The 16,655-nt window shown below is 38.9% G+C and overlaps 1 protein-coding gene across 4 annotated transcripts in view; it reads left to right on the top strand.

The window, feature by feature from the left end:
* The window catches only part of LOC117406964 (fibroblast growth factor 14), a 214,184-nt gene that overhangs the window by 167,850 nt on the left and 29,679 nt on the right, over positions 1-16,655 (top strand). For all 4 annotated transcript variants that reach the window (XM_034011456.3, XM_034011451.3, XM_034011452.3 and 1 more), the window contains 2 exons: positions 1,758-1,868; positions 2,287-2,390. In XM_034011456.3, the coding sequence (XP_033867347.1) occupies positions 1,758-1,868; positions 2,287-2,390 (215 nt within the window). The remainder of the gene's footprint in view (positions 1-1,757; positions 1,869-2,286; positions 2,391-16,655) is intronic.

Genomic DNA, 16,655 nt, shown 5'->3' with positions numbered 1-16,655 from the left:
AGACCGAGCCTTCTTTCATGAGGCACGATAAAGCACATGAGCTGTGAAAGAATAGTGTGGCCGGTGGTCCCTTCTGACTGCACGAAGAACCTGTGGAGTTATGAGAACTCTAGGTTGGGGAGGTAAGAATTACTATACCCCCAGAGGGGACCGACACAGAGGCACGCGGCATATGAAAAAAGGAGGAGGAGGCAAAAAAGCTAATGCAAGAGAAAGAGCTGAGCTGTGACTGGGTTTAAATATGAAGTCAATGATGATAGACAGGTGTAATTAGGAAATAGCGAAGCCCTGGTTCACGCCCTCTGAACTTCACCAAAGTTAACGTTAGTTTAGCCCACTACATAGCCTTTTGATTACGAGAAGGCTTTGTTGATATTTCCTTTGAACCCAGGACCAGGAGGTCCTGGGTTCAAATCCCACCTCAGCCACTGACTCATTGTGTGACCCTGAGCAAGTCACTTAACCTCCTTGTGCTCCGTCTTTTGGGTGAGATGTAGTTGTAAGTGACTCTGCAGCTGATGCGTAGTTCACACACCCTAGTCTCTGTAAGTCGCCTTGGATAAAGGCGTCTGCTAAATAAACAAATAGTACTTCTGTACATTGATTTTTTTGTATGTGGCACTATTTGGTTTGTCAATATCTTGTTAGTAATTAGAACACTGATAGGAAGGTTAGATGAAATACCTGCTTACTTGACACTTCTTATAGTTTTATCTGTCGATTTATGAATGTTGTTATGAATATATGATATTGTTTTTGATGATCATCATGTTGTGGTATTAGTGTTTCTTATCAAATTCTAGTGAAAATCTGAATCTAGTTTTACCTGGCAGCTGATTGAATGGGGTCTGTTTTAACAGATATAAACAATGACATATTTAAATGCCCTTTAGCGCAAATGTTTTCTGGGCAGCAGTGTGGAGTAGTGGTTAGGGCTTTGGACTCTTGACCGGTGGGTCGTTGGTTCAGTCCCAGGTGGGGGACACTGCTGCTGTACTCTTGAGCAAGGTACTTTACCTAGATTGCTCCAGTAAAAACCCAACTGTATACATGGGTAATTGTATGTAAAAATAATGTGATATCTTGTAACAGTTGTAAGTCAGCCTGGATAAGGGCGTCTGCTAATAAATAATAATATTAATCTTGCTGATGTCCCCCCTGGATGTTAGAAGAGCAAGAATACATGTTTTAGGAAGTATGCTTCTGTTTTGATCAGTGTAAATAGACCCCTATCTTGGGAACTGCTCACCACTATTGCAATAAACTAAGATATTAATCACAAGTCATTTCACATACTCTAAACGTAGCTCACAGTAGTATATTTTCTTATAGTCTTCTTACATGTTGGGGATCAATGTTTTGGTTCTGAAAAAACAATGCATGAGATTGTTCTGAGATGAGTTTTACATCATGTGGTTTTAGATCACAGCGACCTTCTTTTTCTTAGTTCTGTATGTTACAAATGAACCCTGTTGGCTCACCAGAAGGTAATAAGAGGATGTTGTCTTTAACACTTAGCTTGCATCTGATTGCTAGGCCAGGATCCAGTGTAGTGAGAGCATGTGTCAAGTGCTGGTCCTGCTTGTTAGAGCAGGGTATGAAAAACCTCCATTAATCAGACAGTAAACTATGTATACATCCATTAAGTATACTGTATATTTTTTTAATAAATGGGTTGCTTTTTTCAAATTAAGAAAACCTATTACAAACTGCTCACAAATTTAAGGTTAAATTTTTTTTTTCTTTCTGTGTTTCAGATCCCCAGCTCAAGGGTATAGTGACCAGGTTATATAGCAGGCAAGGCTACTACTTGCAAATGCACCCAGATGGATCTCTTGATGGGACCAAAGATGACAGCAGTAATTCTTGTAAGTGTCGCTGAAACAGATTGCATGCAGATTCCCAAGAATGATGATGTGCAATGGTGTACCCCACTGAAGAGCCCCACGGGGGCAAGGCAGCTATCTAGGGTGGCAGTTTCGAGATGACATGACTGGGGCACATCCCTTGTTGCTATGAACATGAATGATGCATTAGTCATGTTTTATCATTACAGTAGGGTTTACAGTTTTTACAATTCTTACTATCTAAAATATGTAAAAAAACAAACAAATTGTGAGTCCCATTCACTGTATTTCAAAACAGTAGCATTTGCAATATATCATGTTTTGATTCCAAGTATATGTGTACAATATATTAAACCACCTTTTTTTTGTTTGTCTATAGCAATAGTTAACTTTCTGAACACTTTGCTCATATTTGTTTGGGTGTTTGTTGTGTTTACAGCTTTGTTCAACCTTATACCAGTGGGACTCAGAGTTGTTGCTATTCAGGCCGTGAAGACAGGGTTATACATAGCCATGAATGGAGAAGGTTATCTCTACACATCAGTAAGTACTATGCTACACTTTGCTAAATGTGATTACACTTGATGGTGGGAGACAGAAAATTCCAAATGTCTGCATTTTCATTTGTTTTTTTCAACGGGCAGTTTTGAATTGTCTTTGGTGCTCCTGCAGGTTATGGAGACAAAATCGTCAGGGACTGTTTCTTCTGGTCAGGCTCCAATTAATTGGGCACACTAATGAAAATACTTGGTTACGGAATGTGGCTTTACCTTTGCACTTGCTTCACAGTAGGGTTGTGACAGGATAGTGTCACGGCCAAGGCTGTTAAATGGCAGGAAGCAGACCCTGAGGCGGAAAGCTGCAGTTTAAGTGCTAATGCACCCATTTATTAACAAACAAACAGGAACAATATAAACACTGGAGCAAACAAAACACAAGGACAAAAGCCAGATTCAAATAAAAGGTTTAAACAACAATAATTCATCTAAACAAACACTTTTTTATTGTTCAGGCTGAGCCATCGCCGTCACTCAACTGTTACCTCCCTAAACTCACCCAACTAAACAAAGGACCTGGCTTCCTTTTATATAGCATGTGGCTGGGGCTTGATTGACCATCAATTATTCAGTGAAGGCCCCAGCCACATTCCCCACATGGATTCTGGCAAAATAATTCAACTTTAATTACACAATAGATCAACACAACACTATTTACACTTGCAGGGCTTCCACCCTGCCACAAGGGTCGTAAAACCTTATTGGTAAGCATGAACACATGCATAAACATTAGAAAGAACAAAAAAAACTCTGCTGAAAGAGAGCAATTCGTCAAACTGAAAAGACCTCTGACCCCTAGCGTGTGTCGGCTCTTTGATTGACACTATTGCTGTGCATAAACAGCTCGTCTGCGAGCACATCATTCAGGCACCAGGAAGTGTGCAGGCTTGCAGATAACAGGAGAAAATAAGAGATAAATGGGGAAAGCTAGTTATCATTAGCACTAATCACTCTCTCCATATTCCACTTGTTCTCTGCTGGGCCGAAATGGTTTTTAACAAAAAGAATATGTACAGTATGTAAAATGTGAACAACTTAATCCCTTCAGGACAGTTGACCAGAAACTATAAATAATTACTTTGCATTGAATTGACCTAGACCGTAGTGTGAATGTTACTGGGATATGATTGACAAGTGTATTGTTGTTAAAAGCTAAAGTTTATTCCTTGTTAATCATATTTCAGAATGTATTTTCAATAGTTCTCTTAAAGATCACCCCGGTATAACCTGGTATGAGGCCCAGCTATCGATTTGGACTCAGTAACTCTGAAAAATGAGCTCACTAGAAATGCATGGCTTTTCCTTATCTGTCACCTAATTGCTACAAAATACAGTGCAAAAGGACATACAGTTTCAATGATACAGGCTATTTAAATACACCAATATAACAATACAGTTACATCTAGAAAGGAAACTGCAGTTACATTTATAAGCTTTTTCAAGCATTCTTGTAGACCTTTAGAAATTGATTAAATCTTTTAGCATCTCTGCAGGGGATATCCCATAATAACCTGTTTTGAGATACATATTTTCAATGTTATGGAAACTGCCAAATTGTGGTCTTTCTGGTTTCCAAACGGTTTGAGATATTGGCTTCCCATTCACTACACAATATTCAATTATACTGGTAGGTATTGTCAGTGATTTCAGTAACATTTCTAGCTACCTAATATGGCGACAGACCGGGCTGACATTTCATTTTTCAATGTTGTGTCAATACAGGAAACATCATTAACCATTCTACTAGAAAAGTCACTCTTTGTATGGTTTCTAAAGCGTTAAAGGATAAGTAGATGCCTAGCATTGCTTAATGCTTGTTTATGTGTGACTAGGGATACAAATCCTCTTTGGGCTGTCTGCAGTAAATTTCTCACCAGCCTTCAAAAAAGACATTTCTTAAAACGCCTGTTACTAAGGCCTTGACATGAAATATTTTAGTTGCACTGTAGGGATTGAAAGCTCCTGTTAAATAATTGAGGGTACATCTCCCTCCCACACACATTGCACCGAGGAGCTTGTCTGAAAAGACAGCTTTTTAATTTGACAGGTGATAGTTATGTGTGTGGTGCAGTAAAAACCAACAGAAAATGTTAACCTATTAAGTGTGGTTCGGGGGGTGGAGCTAGGCCCCCCCTGCATCCTATCATCTTCTTTCATCAATTAAATCTACTTTATTTAGCTGTCAGTCATCCCTCTCTAGCTGTCTTGTGTTTTTTCATTTCCTTCTCCTCCCTCCTCCTCCTCTAGAATCTCAACCGCCTTTGCATCGGTCTCCTCTGGGGGTTAGCGATTCCACTTTCTCCAACCCTTTGTTAAGCTTCGCTTCCACAAGCCAGAGGGTACCCCCGGCCAAACCTCTCCTTTAGCATGCATGATCCCTTGTCTTCTTCTCTTTCAGGTTCCTGTGCCTCTATTTATGTGAGGGCCCCCAAGTGGTGGGACCCCTCTATTACATGTTGGGCTTTTGAAGAGGCGGAACCTCTCTCATGTGTTTTAATATATACTAATCCATGTTTTTCTTTTTTTTTGGTTTGCGAGCCTCTTCGTATGTCAGGTCATCTCAGAGATGTTAACCCCTCTTCGTATGTCGAATTACCTCAGAGATGGTAACCCCCCTCCTGTGTGTCGGGTCTCCTCAATGGCGGAATCCCCCTTCTATATGTTGGGCCTTGAAGAGGTGGAGCCCCTCTCTCTACATGTTTTATATGTTACTAACTCCATTTCTTTAAACACTACATCAGGTGGCCTGGCTTCACCCCGTGAAATGAAAAGGATTTACTGAACCCCGCACTTCTTCATCTTGATCTAGTGGAATGGAACAAGTGATATGTATTTGGGCAAATAAACCCAGTTCTTTTCTTAGGCAGCTTTTGTTCACTGAGATTTAGATTAAATAAGGAGAGATGGCATCTCTGCATTACATTTTCAATTCTCCTGGGTAGTACACTGTGGGAATTTGTTCGGACCAATACAATTTCTGTAAAGATCCTTCTATAGAAAAAGGTTTGGCTTTTCATGCCCTAATGGTTTCTTAAAAGTTTTCCTCCTCAATTCACTCCATTGGCAGGTAGCAGAGGGTTCTTTATCTCACGCCCACACTTGTTAGTACTGCCTTTCATTAATGTCAAATTGACTCACTGCAGCATTGTTATTAACCTGTAAAATTATGCCCAATGGAAAACTCTAGAATGGTTTTACACTCAGTGCAGTCTCTTACAGTATTTATTTATTTATTTTCTTAGCAGACGCCCTTATCCAGGGCGAATTACAATTGTTACAAGATATCACATTATACATTATTTCACATTATACAGATATCACATTATTTTACATACAATTACCCATTTTATACAGTTGGTTTTTTACTGGAGCAATCTAGGTAAAGTACCTTGCTCAAGGGTACAACAGCAGTGTCCCCCACTGGGGATTGAACCCACAACCCTCCGGTCAAGAGTCCAGAGCCCTAACTACTACTCCACACTGCTGCCCCAAGTACAGTAGACCTGAACTTGCAAAAAAGTGACTTTAAACACATACTGTAATAACAGATATAATGGTGGACTATAGCAGATATTGATTGTAACATAAAACCTCTCCCATTTTCCAGAACTCTATGAATTGTTGTAACAGAAATCATTTTAAAGCAACCGTGGTAAACATGATTCTTTCTAATTGATGTCACTGTGAAGGATTGCCCAGTTTACTTTGAATCTTAATAAAAGCAAATACTGCATAATATTAAAGTAATGTTAGCAATATTAGACAGCACTACATAGATACAGCGGTGTTTTGAACTTGTACATTCTGACATACAAATATATATATATATATATATATATATATATATATATATATATATATATATATATATATATATAAACAAGAATTGTGCACCCTCTAATCCAATTTGGGATGCTTTCACTATTTCCATTCTAGTGCACTGCAGGTAGGGTAAAATTCATGCATCTCCATCCCATTTAAAAAAATAAATAAAAATAAATAATGATCTCCCAGAGATAACACACGAGTGGCATAGATGTTGAAAGCTATATCTCACCCTTTTTAAATTTGAGAAAATAATGCATGGGGAATTGTCGTGCTATTCTTCATGCTTTGGATATACCGTAGGCGAGTCATTTTATTGCATACTCCTGTTGTGTACCCTGTATGGAGAATATACACAGTTTAAGTACATACTGGAAGTAAACAAGCCTGAAAGCAGTGATTATTTTGATGGGCACTACTGCTTTAATGTAAGTAAGCTTGCAAAATAATCCCAGTAATTGTCAGCTAATATCTATTCCAATCACTCTGTAGACACTTTTCCTATATGAAAGATGCAAACGTATTTGATTTTAATTGGCAACAAAAAAAAAAATGAAATGCCTTTTGTGCTTTTTTCAGTGCTGCACTTCCGTCATGAGAAAGACAATCTGCATTGAAAATACAAGAGTTGCAATTGGGAGTTTGAATTCTTGTTTAGGAAAAACAATTCAGAATGTGTCGTTTTTTTATACTGTGGGCTAGATTTCCAAAGCTATGTACTTTTATCCATGGCATACCAAATACAATTCTAAAATGAATAGAAGCATCTTAAAACTATTTACAAGCCTCTGCATTAAGTATATGAATTGTTTATTTATATTTTGGCAACTTTCTTGGGTGTGTTTTTCCTTTCTGAAAACAAAATGGCTGATATATATTTCTCTAGAAAAACGTAACATACATCCCAGTTGTTTGACATTTATTTGCTTTACAAGAACTCAATCAGAAGATTCAGACTTGGGCACATCTTTTCAATGTCTCCGGCATTCCTTCATCCAATATCAATATTAATGAAAATGTATGTCATATAGTAAAATGTAAGATCCATGAAATTATGGCAATACATATTAGGTAAGATTTATTGGAGTTATTGTATTACTTCTGTGTACTTTAAGGATACGCTATGACTCCAGGGTTCAGACAGTCACTTAATTACTAAGGTCATGTTTTATTTAACAAATTAGGTCCCCTTCAAGATCAACATGATAGCAGATGTTAATATTTCAAAATTCCCTGGTGCAGTGTAGTTAGTCAAGTAAATTATTCAGATTTTACAAACCATGTCTTTATGGAATACTTAGTTATATTTTTAGTTGCAGTTACAAATCCAGCAGCATCTTAAAAAAACACCTTTTTTGATTGACTGATATTAACTAAGATAAAAAAGTGTATTATCAAATAAAATTGCTGCATAATAATAATAATTATTCATATAATCAGTCATATACTGCACAAATCTGGCCTTTATGGAAGAGTGGCAAGAAGAAAGCCATTTCTTAAAGATATCCATAAAAAGTGTCGTTTACAGTTTGCCACAAGCCACCTGGGAGACACACCAAACATGTGGAAGAAGGTGCTCTGGTCAGATGAAACCAAAATCGAACTTTTTGGCAACAATGCAAAACGTTATGTTTGGCGTAAAAGCAACACAGCTCATCACCCTGAACACACCATCCCCACTGTCAAACATGGTGGTGGCAGCATCATGGTTTGGGCCTGCTTTTCTTCAGCAGGGACAGGGAAGATGGTTAAAATTGATGGGAAGATGGATGGAGCCAAATACAGGACCATTCTGGAAGAAAACCTGATGGAGTCTGCAAAAGACCTGAGACTGGGACGGAGATTTGTCTTCCAACAAGACAATGATCCAAAACATAAAGCAAAATCTACAATGGAATGGTTCACAAATAAACATATCCAGGTGTTAGAATGGCCAAGTCAAAGTCCAGACCTGAATCCAATCAAGAATCTGTGGAAACAACTGAAAACTGCTGTTCACAAATGCTCTCCATCCAACCTCACTGAGCTCGAGCTGTTTTGCAAGGAGGAATGGGCAAAAATTTCAGTCTCTCGATGTGCAAAACTGATAGAGACATACCCCAAGCGACTTACAGCTGTAATCGCAGCAAAAGGTGGCGCTACAAAGTATTAACTTAAGGGGGCTGAATAATTTTGCACGCCCAATTTTTCAGTTTTTTATTTGTTAAAAAAGTTTGAAATATCCAATAAATTTCGTTCCACTTCATGATTATGTCCCACTTGTTGTTGATTCTTCACAAAAAATTACAGTTTCATATCTTTATGTTTGAAGCCTGAAATGTGGCAAAAGGTCGCAAAGTTCAAGGGGGCCGAATACTTTCGCAAGGCACTGTAATCTGATGGGATTAAACTGCCTTTCATTTTTTTATATATATAACAGTATTAAAATAGGTAAAATGAAAACGGAACAGAATGCATTGTACAGGTTACGTTTACATTTAACAAAAACAATGTTATTTTGACTGTTGCACCCTTGCATGTATATACGTTATCCTTTGGCACCCTCTACTGCAGCAAACCACAACTCAACTGCCGCTATTTTATTTGAAAGATTGTCGCACAACTCTCGCTAGAAATCTCGCTAAGATGACGCAAATAATATTTAAATTAGTATATTGCAGCAGTCTTGATTAACATATTTTTTCTTAGTACATATGACAAAATGTGCACTTTGCGAATTGTCGTTTTAGTTTAACAATGCATGTCCTCAGATTGCAGTATTTCAGAATGATTTTACTGTATGATTTGCAGGTACCTCCAGTTTTTAAAGGTTTGCAATAAGGCTTGGCTCTCAAATATAAGTTATTTTAACACAGCTTATAGAAGTACTGCCCTCCTTTATACTTTCTAAGTACACTTGTCCCTATTAACTAATAATGATTATAATTGGTAATCTTACTGTCTTACTGCCAGCAACCGATCGCCTTCCTAGCATCCAGCCAATCTCTGTCCTCTGAAGAGATCTGTATGTCAGTTCCAAGATAAACATCTGTCGTGCTTTCCACCATGACCAAGGTTACCCTCAATTAGTGTTGGGGTCTTGGGAACATGTGGCCAAATATAGCAGTGTCCCCCGTGTCACTTTATTTCCTCTGCCTGAACTATAAAGCTGTCTTAGAGTTATGAGTTCCAGCTGAGTATGTGAAAATACTGGAAATCAGATCTGAATCCTACAAAATCTACAAAACATTTTGCAGGATGCTCCTACATTGAAGTGTGCTTACAATAAGGTCACTCTCTTGTCATGTTATTTATAAGTACAAGCAAATGAGCGTACAACTCTTACAAATCTTAAGGACTGAACCACTCAGCAGTTGAACAGTTGCAAATTGGTTTCACTGCAAGTAAATGAACGGAACTGTCTTTTTTTTCACTCTCCTCAATATTGTGCACATTTCAGACGTCTGTGATTGAGGAAATAGCAGAAACCCAGCTTTATGCATTAATGAACAATATGTTTGATCTATACAAGCTTACCAGGGTCCAAAAAAACCCGAAACTATTCCACGGCTTATTATTATTATTATTATTATTATTATTATTATTATTATGTTTTACTCTTGTAATTCATTTCTTCCTAGTGGCTGATGAGTTAATAATGCTGAATCAGCATAAGACCCACACTTACCTCTTGACTACAGCGCTTGCTCTTTTGTTGAATGGTAAGACGTTCGTCTTTGAACCGTTTTGGTTTGTGGTTCGCGCCCAGCCCTTGTCTCACCATTCGGTTCAATGGGTTGAGATGCAAACTCATTACAGTGGCACTCGATGGGAAGAATTCGGACCCCTGTGGTAGAACCAAGTAATTAAATATCCATGTTCTTTATATTATTATAGCTGTAGAATGTATGCTGGCTTGTGAATGATTCTAAAGTCGCTCCGAATCCTTGAGGACAGCAAATGGTTGCGGTTACGAGCCAGACGTTGAAACACTTCCTTGAGTCTAGGTGGATGCCCACTTGTGTTTATGCTTGAGGATGAAAATGTAATGAATCTCCTCCTAGGGGCTGATCAGTTAATAATACTGACAACAGCATTAGACATTTACTGTACTTGTATCGTGCTGTATCATGTAATTCTCCCATAATTCTCGCAACCAGGAAATCATACAGGCTTAATGTACTTTAATGAGGTATTATTTCATAACCTTTCAGCTCTATTTATTCTAAAGAATAATTTTATATATTGTGTACGACACCTTTTGTTGTATAAAAGATGTGGTCTCTTGCAATATACGACACTGTGCCTCTGACAACCATTGCTTACTGTGCTGGTAAGTAAGCTTCACCACAGGAATCATACATTGCAGCTATTGCACACTGGGGAAAAGTGTTTTTCTCTTCTTCATTTGTAGTAAAAGCTAAAAATCAGGAGCTTATGGAACCTTAAAAAGATTATTAACTTCCTGCATAATATAATGACTTTTGTCTTCTAGCAGTAGTGTTATTGATATATTGCCACTCTTGTTTTTCTGACATACAGTATTATCTCATATGGCAAATGAGAAGCACACTTCTCCCTGTGCACCAGTGTATCAGACCAATTAGGTTTCATTTTCAGTCCCATCCAGTGCTGTCAAGACATACTGTAGATAGCCAGGAAGCAGAAGTATGATGAAGGGCAAGGAGAGGGCAATGATCTTATAATGAGGGAGGGTGAATGGTTAAAGCAGGGCAGGTCAAAGTGTAATATCATGTTCTATTAGTATGAGAAACTATATATATATATATATATATATATATATATATATATATATATATATATATAACTATTTAAACCATCGGGCACAATGGTACTGAGTTTATTTATCCATTTATTTTCTTTTAGTCTTCTATATTGTACATTGTCTAATTATTTTTTTTTCTAAAACTACGAATTTTAGGTCATTAATAAGAACATAAGAACATAAGAAAGTTTACAAACGAGAGGAGGCCATTCGGCCCATCTTGCTGGTTTGGTTGTTAGTAGCTTATTGATCCCAAAATCTCATCAAGCAGCTTCTTAAAGGATCCCAGGGTGTCGGCTTCATGTTATGCTTGTTCTTTGTATATAGCTGTTGTATTATCAGAATACTCCCTCCTAGAGCAATGGCTTATTTTTGTCTGACAGATAATAACAAACTTGGAAAGACTGAATGAAAAGGATATTGATTTACAGAGCAAAACTACTGATCTAAAAATAGGTATATGTGAGGAATGCTATTTATTTCTATTAAAGGACCATATAAAAGAGCTTGTGAACATTTCTGCTTTTATTTAGTGTCTGATATTTAAATTGTGTGTAACTGTATATCATCTTGATTGTGATTAGGATCTTCATGATTGTTTTTGATTATTTAGCTCTTAACATGTTTGATCCTCCACCACAGAATGCAGAGTACTATAGCTGATTGATTATTGATTTGCTTTTGGCAAGTAAGTACTTTTTTGCCAAATATCATCTCGCCAAATGGTATTAGGAAACTGATTTAGCATTTGTGGTTGAGACTGAAAATCAAATGATTTAATGATGTTGCGCATCCCTCGTTCCCCACAGGATTTCAAACATGACGGGTCTCTGAATTAATTGGAAACCTAATACTTCCTAGCTAAGCTCTCTGGATGGGTTTCTGCATTGTTCTTGCTGAATGACCAGGAATTTCTCAGTGGGCATCAACTGACAGTTTCATCTCTTTATCTCCTGTGCATTTATCTATATTGTGCAGGCGACAGTGCTTTGAGATTGGTAGAATGTGATGTGTGAGAATAATGGCATTCTAATTAAATCGATGAATTCTCTCTTACAAGCACATGTGTTAACACTGAATGTATGCCCTGTAGCCAGTTTCCCTACTGCAAACCCTCAAAGGAATTCAGAGTGGCAGTATGTTTTTATATCACATACATTATGTATATTAATGTTGAATGATGACTTGAAATCAGGAACAAGTAGGTTAATTTGAAGGCCTTTTGTGTAAGGGATGTTATCTGTCATTCTTTTTTATAGCATTCCTTAAATTAAAAAAAAAAACCTTTATGGGGCTAGTCAGAACACCATTCTATGTCAGCCTTCAGGCAAAATTTGGGGGCTGTCGGAGAGGGCCCCTCTCTCACTACGATCTCCATTTCCTACCTCAATCCTGTCTTAATCCAGTCCTCCGACTGTTCTGTCTTCAGTCGAATCCGAGGATATACAGCCTGGGCAGCTATCTCCAGCAATCAACATCATGCCCAGGCTCGTATCATATCCTCTGCCATCACTAGCAAGCCATGGCTCGGAGTCCTCCTGACCAAAGCGAAACCACCCCAGGCAAGCACTGGTTCCAACAGCTGCTTTTCAAAGACTGACTGGTTGCAACAATGCTGAAGGTGCTCTTCGACTCTGGGACCCAATTCCCCCCCAACGCCGACCATGACACTTTGTTTTTGTTGCTCTGCAACATCCAGGATGCAGAGCCCATCTTTCCAGCTGCTAAGCGCCGCCGTGCCGCAAACACAGGCCAGCTCGCCAGCTGCTCTGCGGTAACCACCCCCAACCCGGGCCCAGCAGAGCTTCACATAGCAGGATTTCAAGGCATCAGCAGAGCAACGCATCTCCGATTTCAACCTGCAAACTCAGACACCAACTCCGGTCAGCGCTGTAGCCCCTTCCATCACTTATCAAGAGATATTATTATTATTATTTATTTCTTAGCAGACGCCCTTATCCAGGGCGACTTACAATCGCAAGCAAATACAAATACATTCAAGTGTTACAATATAAGTCATACAATAAGAACAAGAAATACAATAATTCTCAAGTGTGACAAACCACAATTCAATAATACAGCAGATAATAGTGAAAGTTACATCAGGATATGATTAAGTAGTGATAGTTACATCAGGATATGATTAAGTACAAAATACTACAGATTAAACACTTGGCAGATTACAATATTCTGAGTTACAGGATTAAATGCAGTAAAATAGGGGACAGATAAGAGCAAAATAAAGCATATTTAAATGAAGGGTGATAGTGTCCCAGGATACAACAGAGGAGTTCTACAGGTGCTGTTTGAAGAGGTGAGTCTTAAGGAGGCGCCGGAATGTGGTCAGGGACTGGGCAGTCCTGACATCTGTAGGAAGGTCGTTCCACCACTGCGGAGCAAGGGTGGAGAAGGAGCGGGCTCGGGAGGCAGGGGAGCGTAGCGGAGGTAGAGCCAGTCTTCTAGTGCAGGCGGAGCGGAGAGGTCGAGTGGGGGTGTAGGGAGAGATGAGGGTCTGGAGGTAGCTGGGTGCAGTCTGATCAAGGCATCTGTAGGCTAGTACAAGAGTCTTGAACTGGATGCGAGCGGTGATCGGGAGCCAGTGGAGCGAGCGGAGTAGTGGAGTAGCAATTACAATTTATGCCACCATGCAGACAGCATTGCAGCAATTAACACCCATTTGGACACCATGGAAGTCTGGTTAAACTCTCTCCGACCCTCAACCAGCACTTCTTCCTCATTTACCATCACAGCAGAATCAGCACCAGACTTCAACCTGACTTCAGCTACGGCAACAGGTATTCAACCAGTCTTCACTACCAGACATTACACCTTATCTGCTGCGCTCCGTAATTAAATCATCAAGGATAAGGACCTCAGTCTGATTTTTCTATTCTCATTGCAACAACAAAATCATCGACCACCGCGTAATGAACTGTAGAGATGTGTCTGTCACTTTGAATCCAGCAACCCCTGTCTGTTAAAAGATCTTACACTAGGTGAATTCGTACTGGCATTTTCTGTCTATCGGGACATTCTGTGCATTTCTTCACCGCTGTGAGGAGTTGGACTCATATATATGTCATATGTGGAAGAGCTTTCAGTGAGATTCTTCATCTCTGCACCAGGGAAGTATGTGTATTATTGCAGCGATCTGTGCATTTGTGTTTCCCTCCCTGTATTCCCGCTGTTCCTAATGTGTTTACCTGCTGTAATTGTGATTCACGCTCTGTATTTCCTGCCACCTCTGTGTTTACCTCTGCCTGTGTGAGTCAGCCTGCTTGTGTCCGTTCTGTGTCTCCCGTGATTGGTCTCGTCGGTGTGTGTTCCCATGGGCCGAAGTGTACGGCCGAGGACCAGTGGGATGCGTGTGTAATCCTTGCCCCTGATTTAAATACCGGGGCGGAGCTAAGTATTTAACTGGGGCTGTCCCCTGCATTCTGTTGTCTGTGTTGGTTGTCATGGTTGTCAATGTGTCCTGCGTTGCTGAGAGAGCATCTCGCTTCTGTTTTCTACAGTATCATGAGGGGAGGAGTCAATATTTCTATTTATTCTTTTCCCATTGTTCATGCATATTTAAAATGAAAAAAAAAACCCTCATGTATACGCTGTGGTTTAAAGCCTGCCACTCTTTACCAAACCTGACAGATGCTTTTGTGTTTACTTACTGATGAAAACTTTGTCCTGTCACTTTAATTTGTTGAAATAACATAAAGTTGCTCTGTGCATTGAATGATTCAGGCAGTTGCTTGCATCATCAATGATGAAGGTTCAGATAACGGTGGTTTCGGATCAGGTGCTGCAGTCTGATTGATTACGCTTTCCTGTTGTTACGGCACAATCCAGATTTTGGATCTACAGATGAACCCGTTTTATATCACCTCGCTTCATATCACACCCCATTTATTATCGCGATTTTTTCAAAACCACTCGCCATGCACCATAGGTTCTTTGAGAAATTACCTCTCTTAATATCATCTCAGAAACCCGTTTATTGTCACGTTTTGTGCAGCCTGTCAAATGCTGCGTGGCCGGGCTTTACTAAGTAACCACAGGTTATAATTAATTTCCAACGCAACTAACAACCAATAATCATCTCAGCTGATAAACTTACATTTTGTGCAGCCTGTCAAATACTGCGTGGGCGGTTAATGGGATACAGTTCAGTTACAAAACACCAACGTCAGCAAATTTTAACAGTCAGTCAAATGCACACAAAAAACACAAATTGCAACGCCTAATTGATAGAGCTCATCAGTTGACAATTCATGTCTTTTTTATGATAATGACACAAACTGTTTCATTCCAGTTAATGATACAAAACGTCCTGTACTAAACTATATGCGTTTGTTTAAATGTAAAGAACGACTAAAACATTTACAGTATTAAAACACTGCTCTATAATTCACTATTAGTTTTCTTTTTTTTTCTCGCACTCTTAATGTGCTGTCATAGGCAACCGTCTCATGACCGAATTATGCCTGCATGGCAATCATGATATAAAGCGGGTTCATCTGTATATATTTGTTTTCTAGATACTGCAAAAGCTTGTAACTCAGGCACCATTTATTTGTATTGAACATGTTATAGTGCAACTTTGAATGTCAATTTGTTATTTTGTGTTGGACACTGCAATTTCTTACTTACTTACATATTTTTTAAATGTAGAAACTTTTAATTGAGCGTTTCTCACCTAAAAATGTGCTTTTGCATGATGTGCTTTTGCACTGGAGACTGCAGCTTTAAAGTTTAATGTTTGTTTTGTGAAAAGATTTGAAATGACAAAACAGTGGACATGCTGCAGCAATGCTGAATTCTATTTCACCAGTCATTAAATATGTTAACTGCACTTCTTGTTTCTTTAGCGTGACTGTGTGCTGAGCTCTACCTTTGAATTTTAAGCATGTCTAATTGTAAACGTGATCTATCTACCTAATGTTAAAACTACGCTGACTCTTCAGAATCTGGTATAGATGGACTGAATCTTCAGTATATTGTACTCTGGGTATTTGGATACTAGAGGTGGACTCCTGTAGCCTTTATTGGATAGAGATCTAGCGATTGGGCATATCAAATGTGAAGTCAACATTGTGCTCTTCAAACCAGTCTTTGACATCTCCTGGACCAATGTTTATGTGCATTTCGTGTGTGTACTATTCATTCCTACCAGGAAAGACAGCATACATTGCAGGAAGAAAGACTTTTTTTGACAAATGTACAGTGCCTTGCGAAAGTATTCGGCCCCCTTGAACTTTGCGACCTTTTGCCACATTTCAGGCTTCAAACATAAAGATATGAAACTGTAATTTTTTGTGAAGAATCACCAACAAGTGGGACACAATCATGAAATGGAACGAAATTTATTGGATATTTCAAACTTTTTTAACAAATAAAAAACTGAAAAATTGGGCGTGCAAAATTATTCAGCCCCCTTAAGTTAATACTTTGTAGCGCCACCTTTTGCTGCGATTACAGCTGTAAGTCTGGACTTTGACTTGGCCATTCTAACACCTGGATATGTTTATTTGTGAACCATTCCATTGTAGATTTTGCTTTATGTTTTGGATCATTGTCTTGTTGGAAGACAAATCTCCGTCCCAGTCTCAGGTCTTTTGCAGACTTCATCAGGTTTTCTTCCAGAATGGTCCTGTATTTGGCTCCATC

This window comes from Acipenser ruthenus, chromosome 8 (assembly GCF_902713425.1).
Source record: "Acipenser ruthenus chromosome 8, fAciRut3.2 maternal haplotype, whole genome shotgun sequence".
Taxonomy (NCBI): Eukaryota; Metazoa; Chordata; class Actinopteri; order Acipenseriformes; family Acipenseridae; genus Acipenser; species Acipenser ruthenus.
Note: the sequence above shows the minus strand (reverse complement) of the source record. Positions and strands in the feature narration are given on the sequence as shown.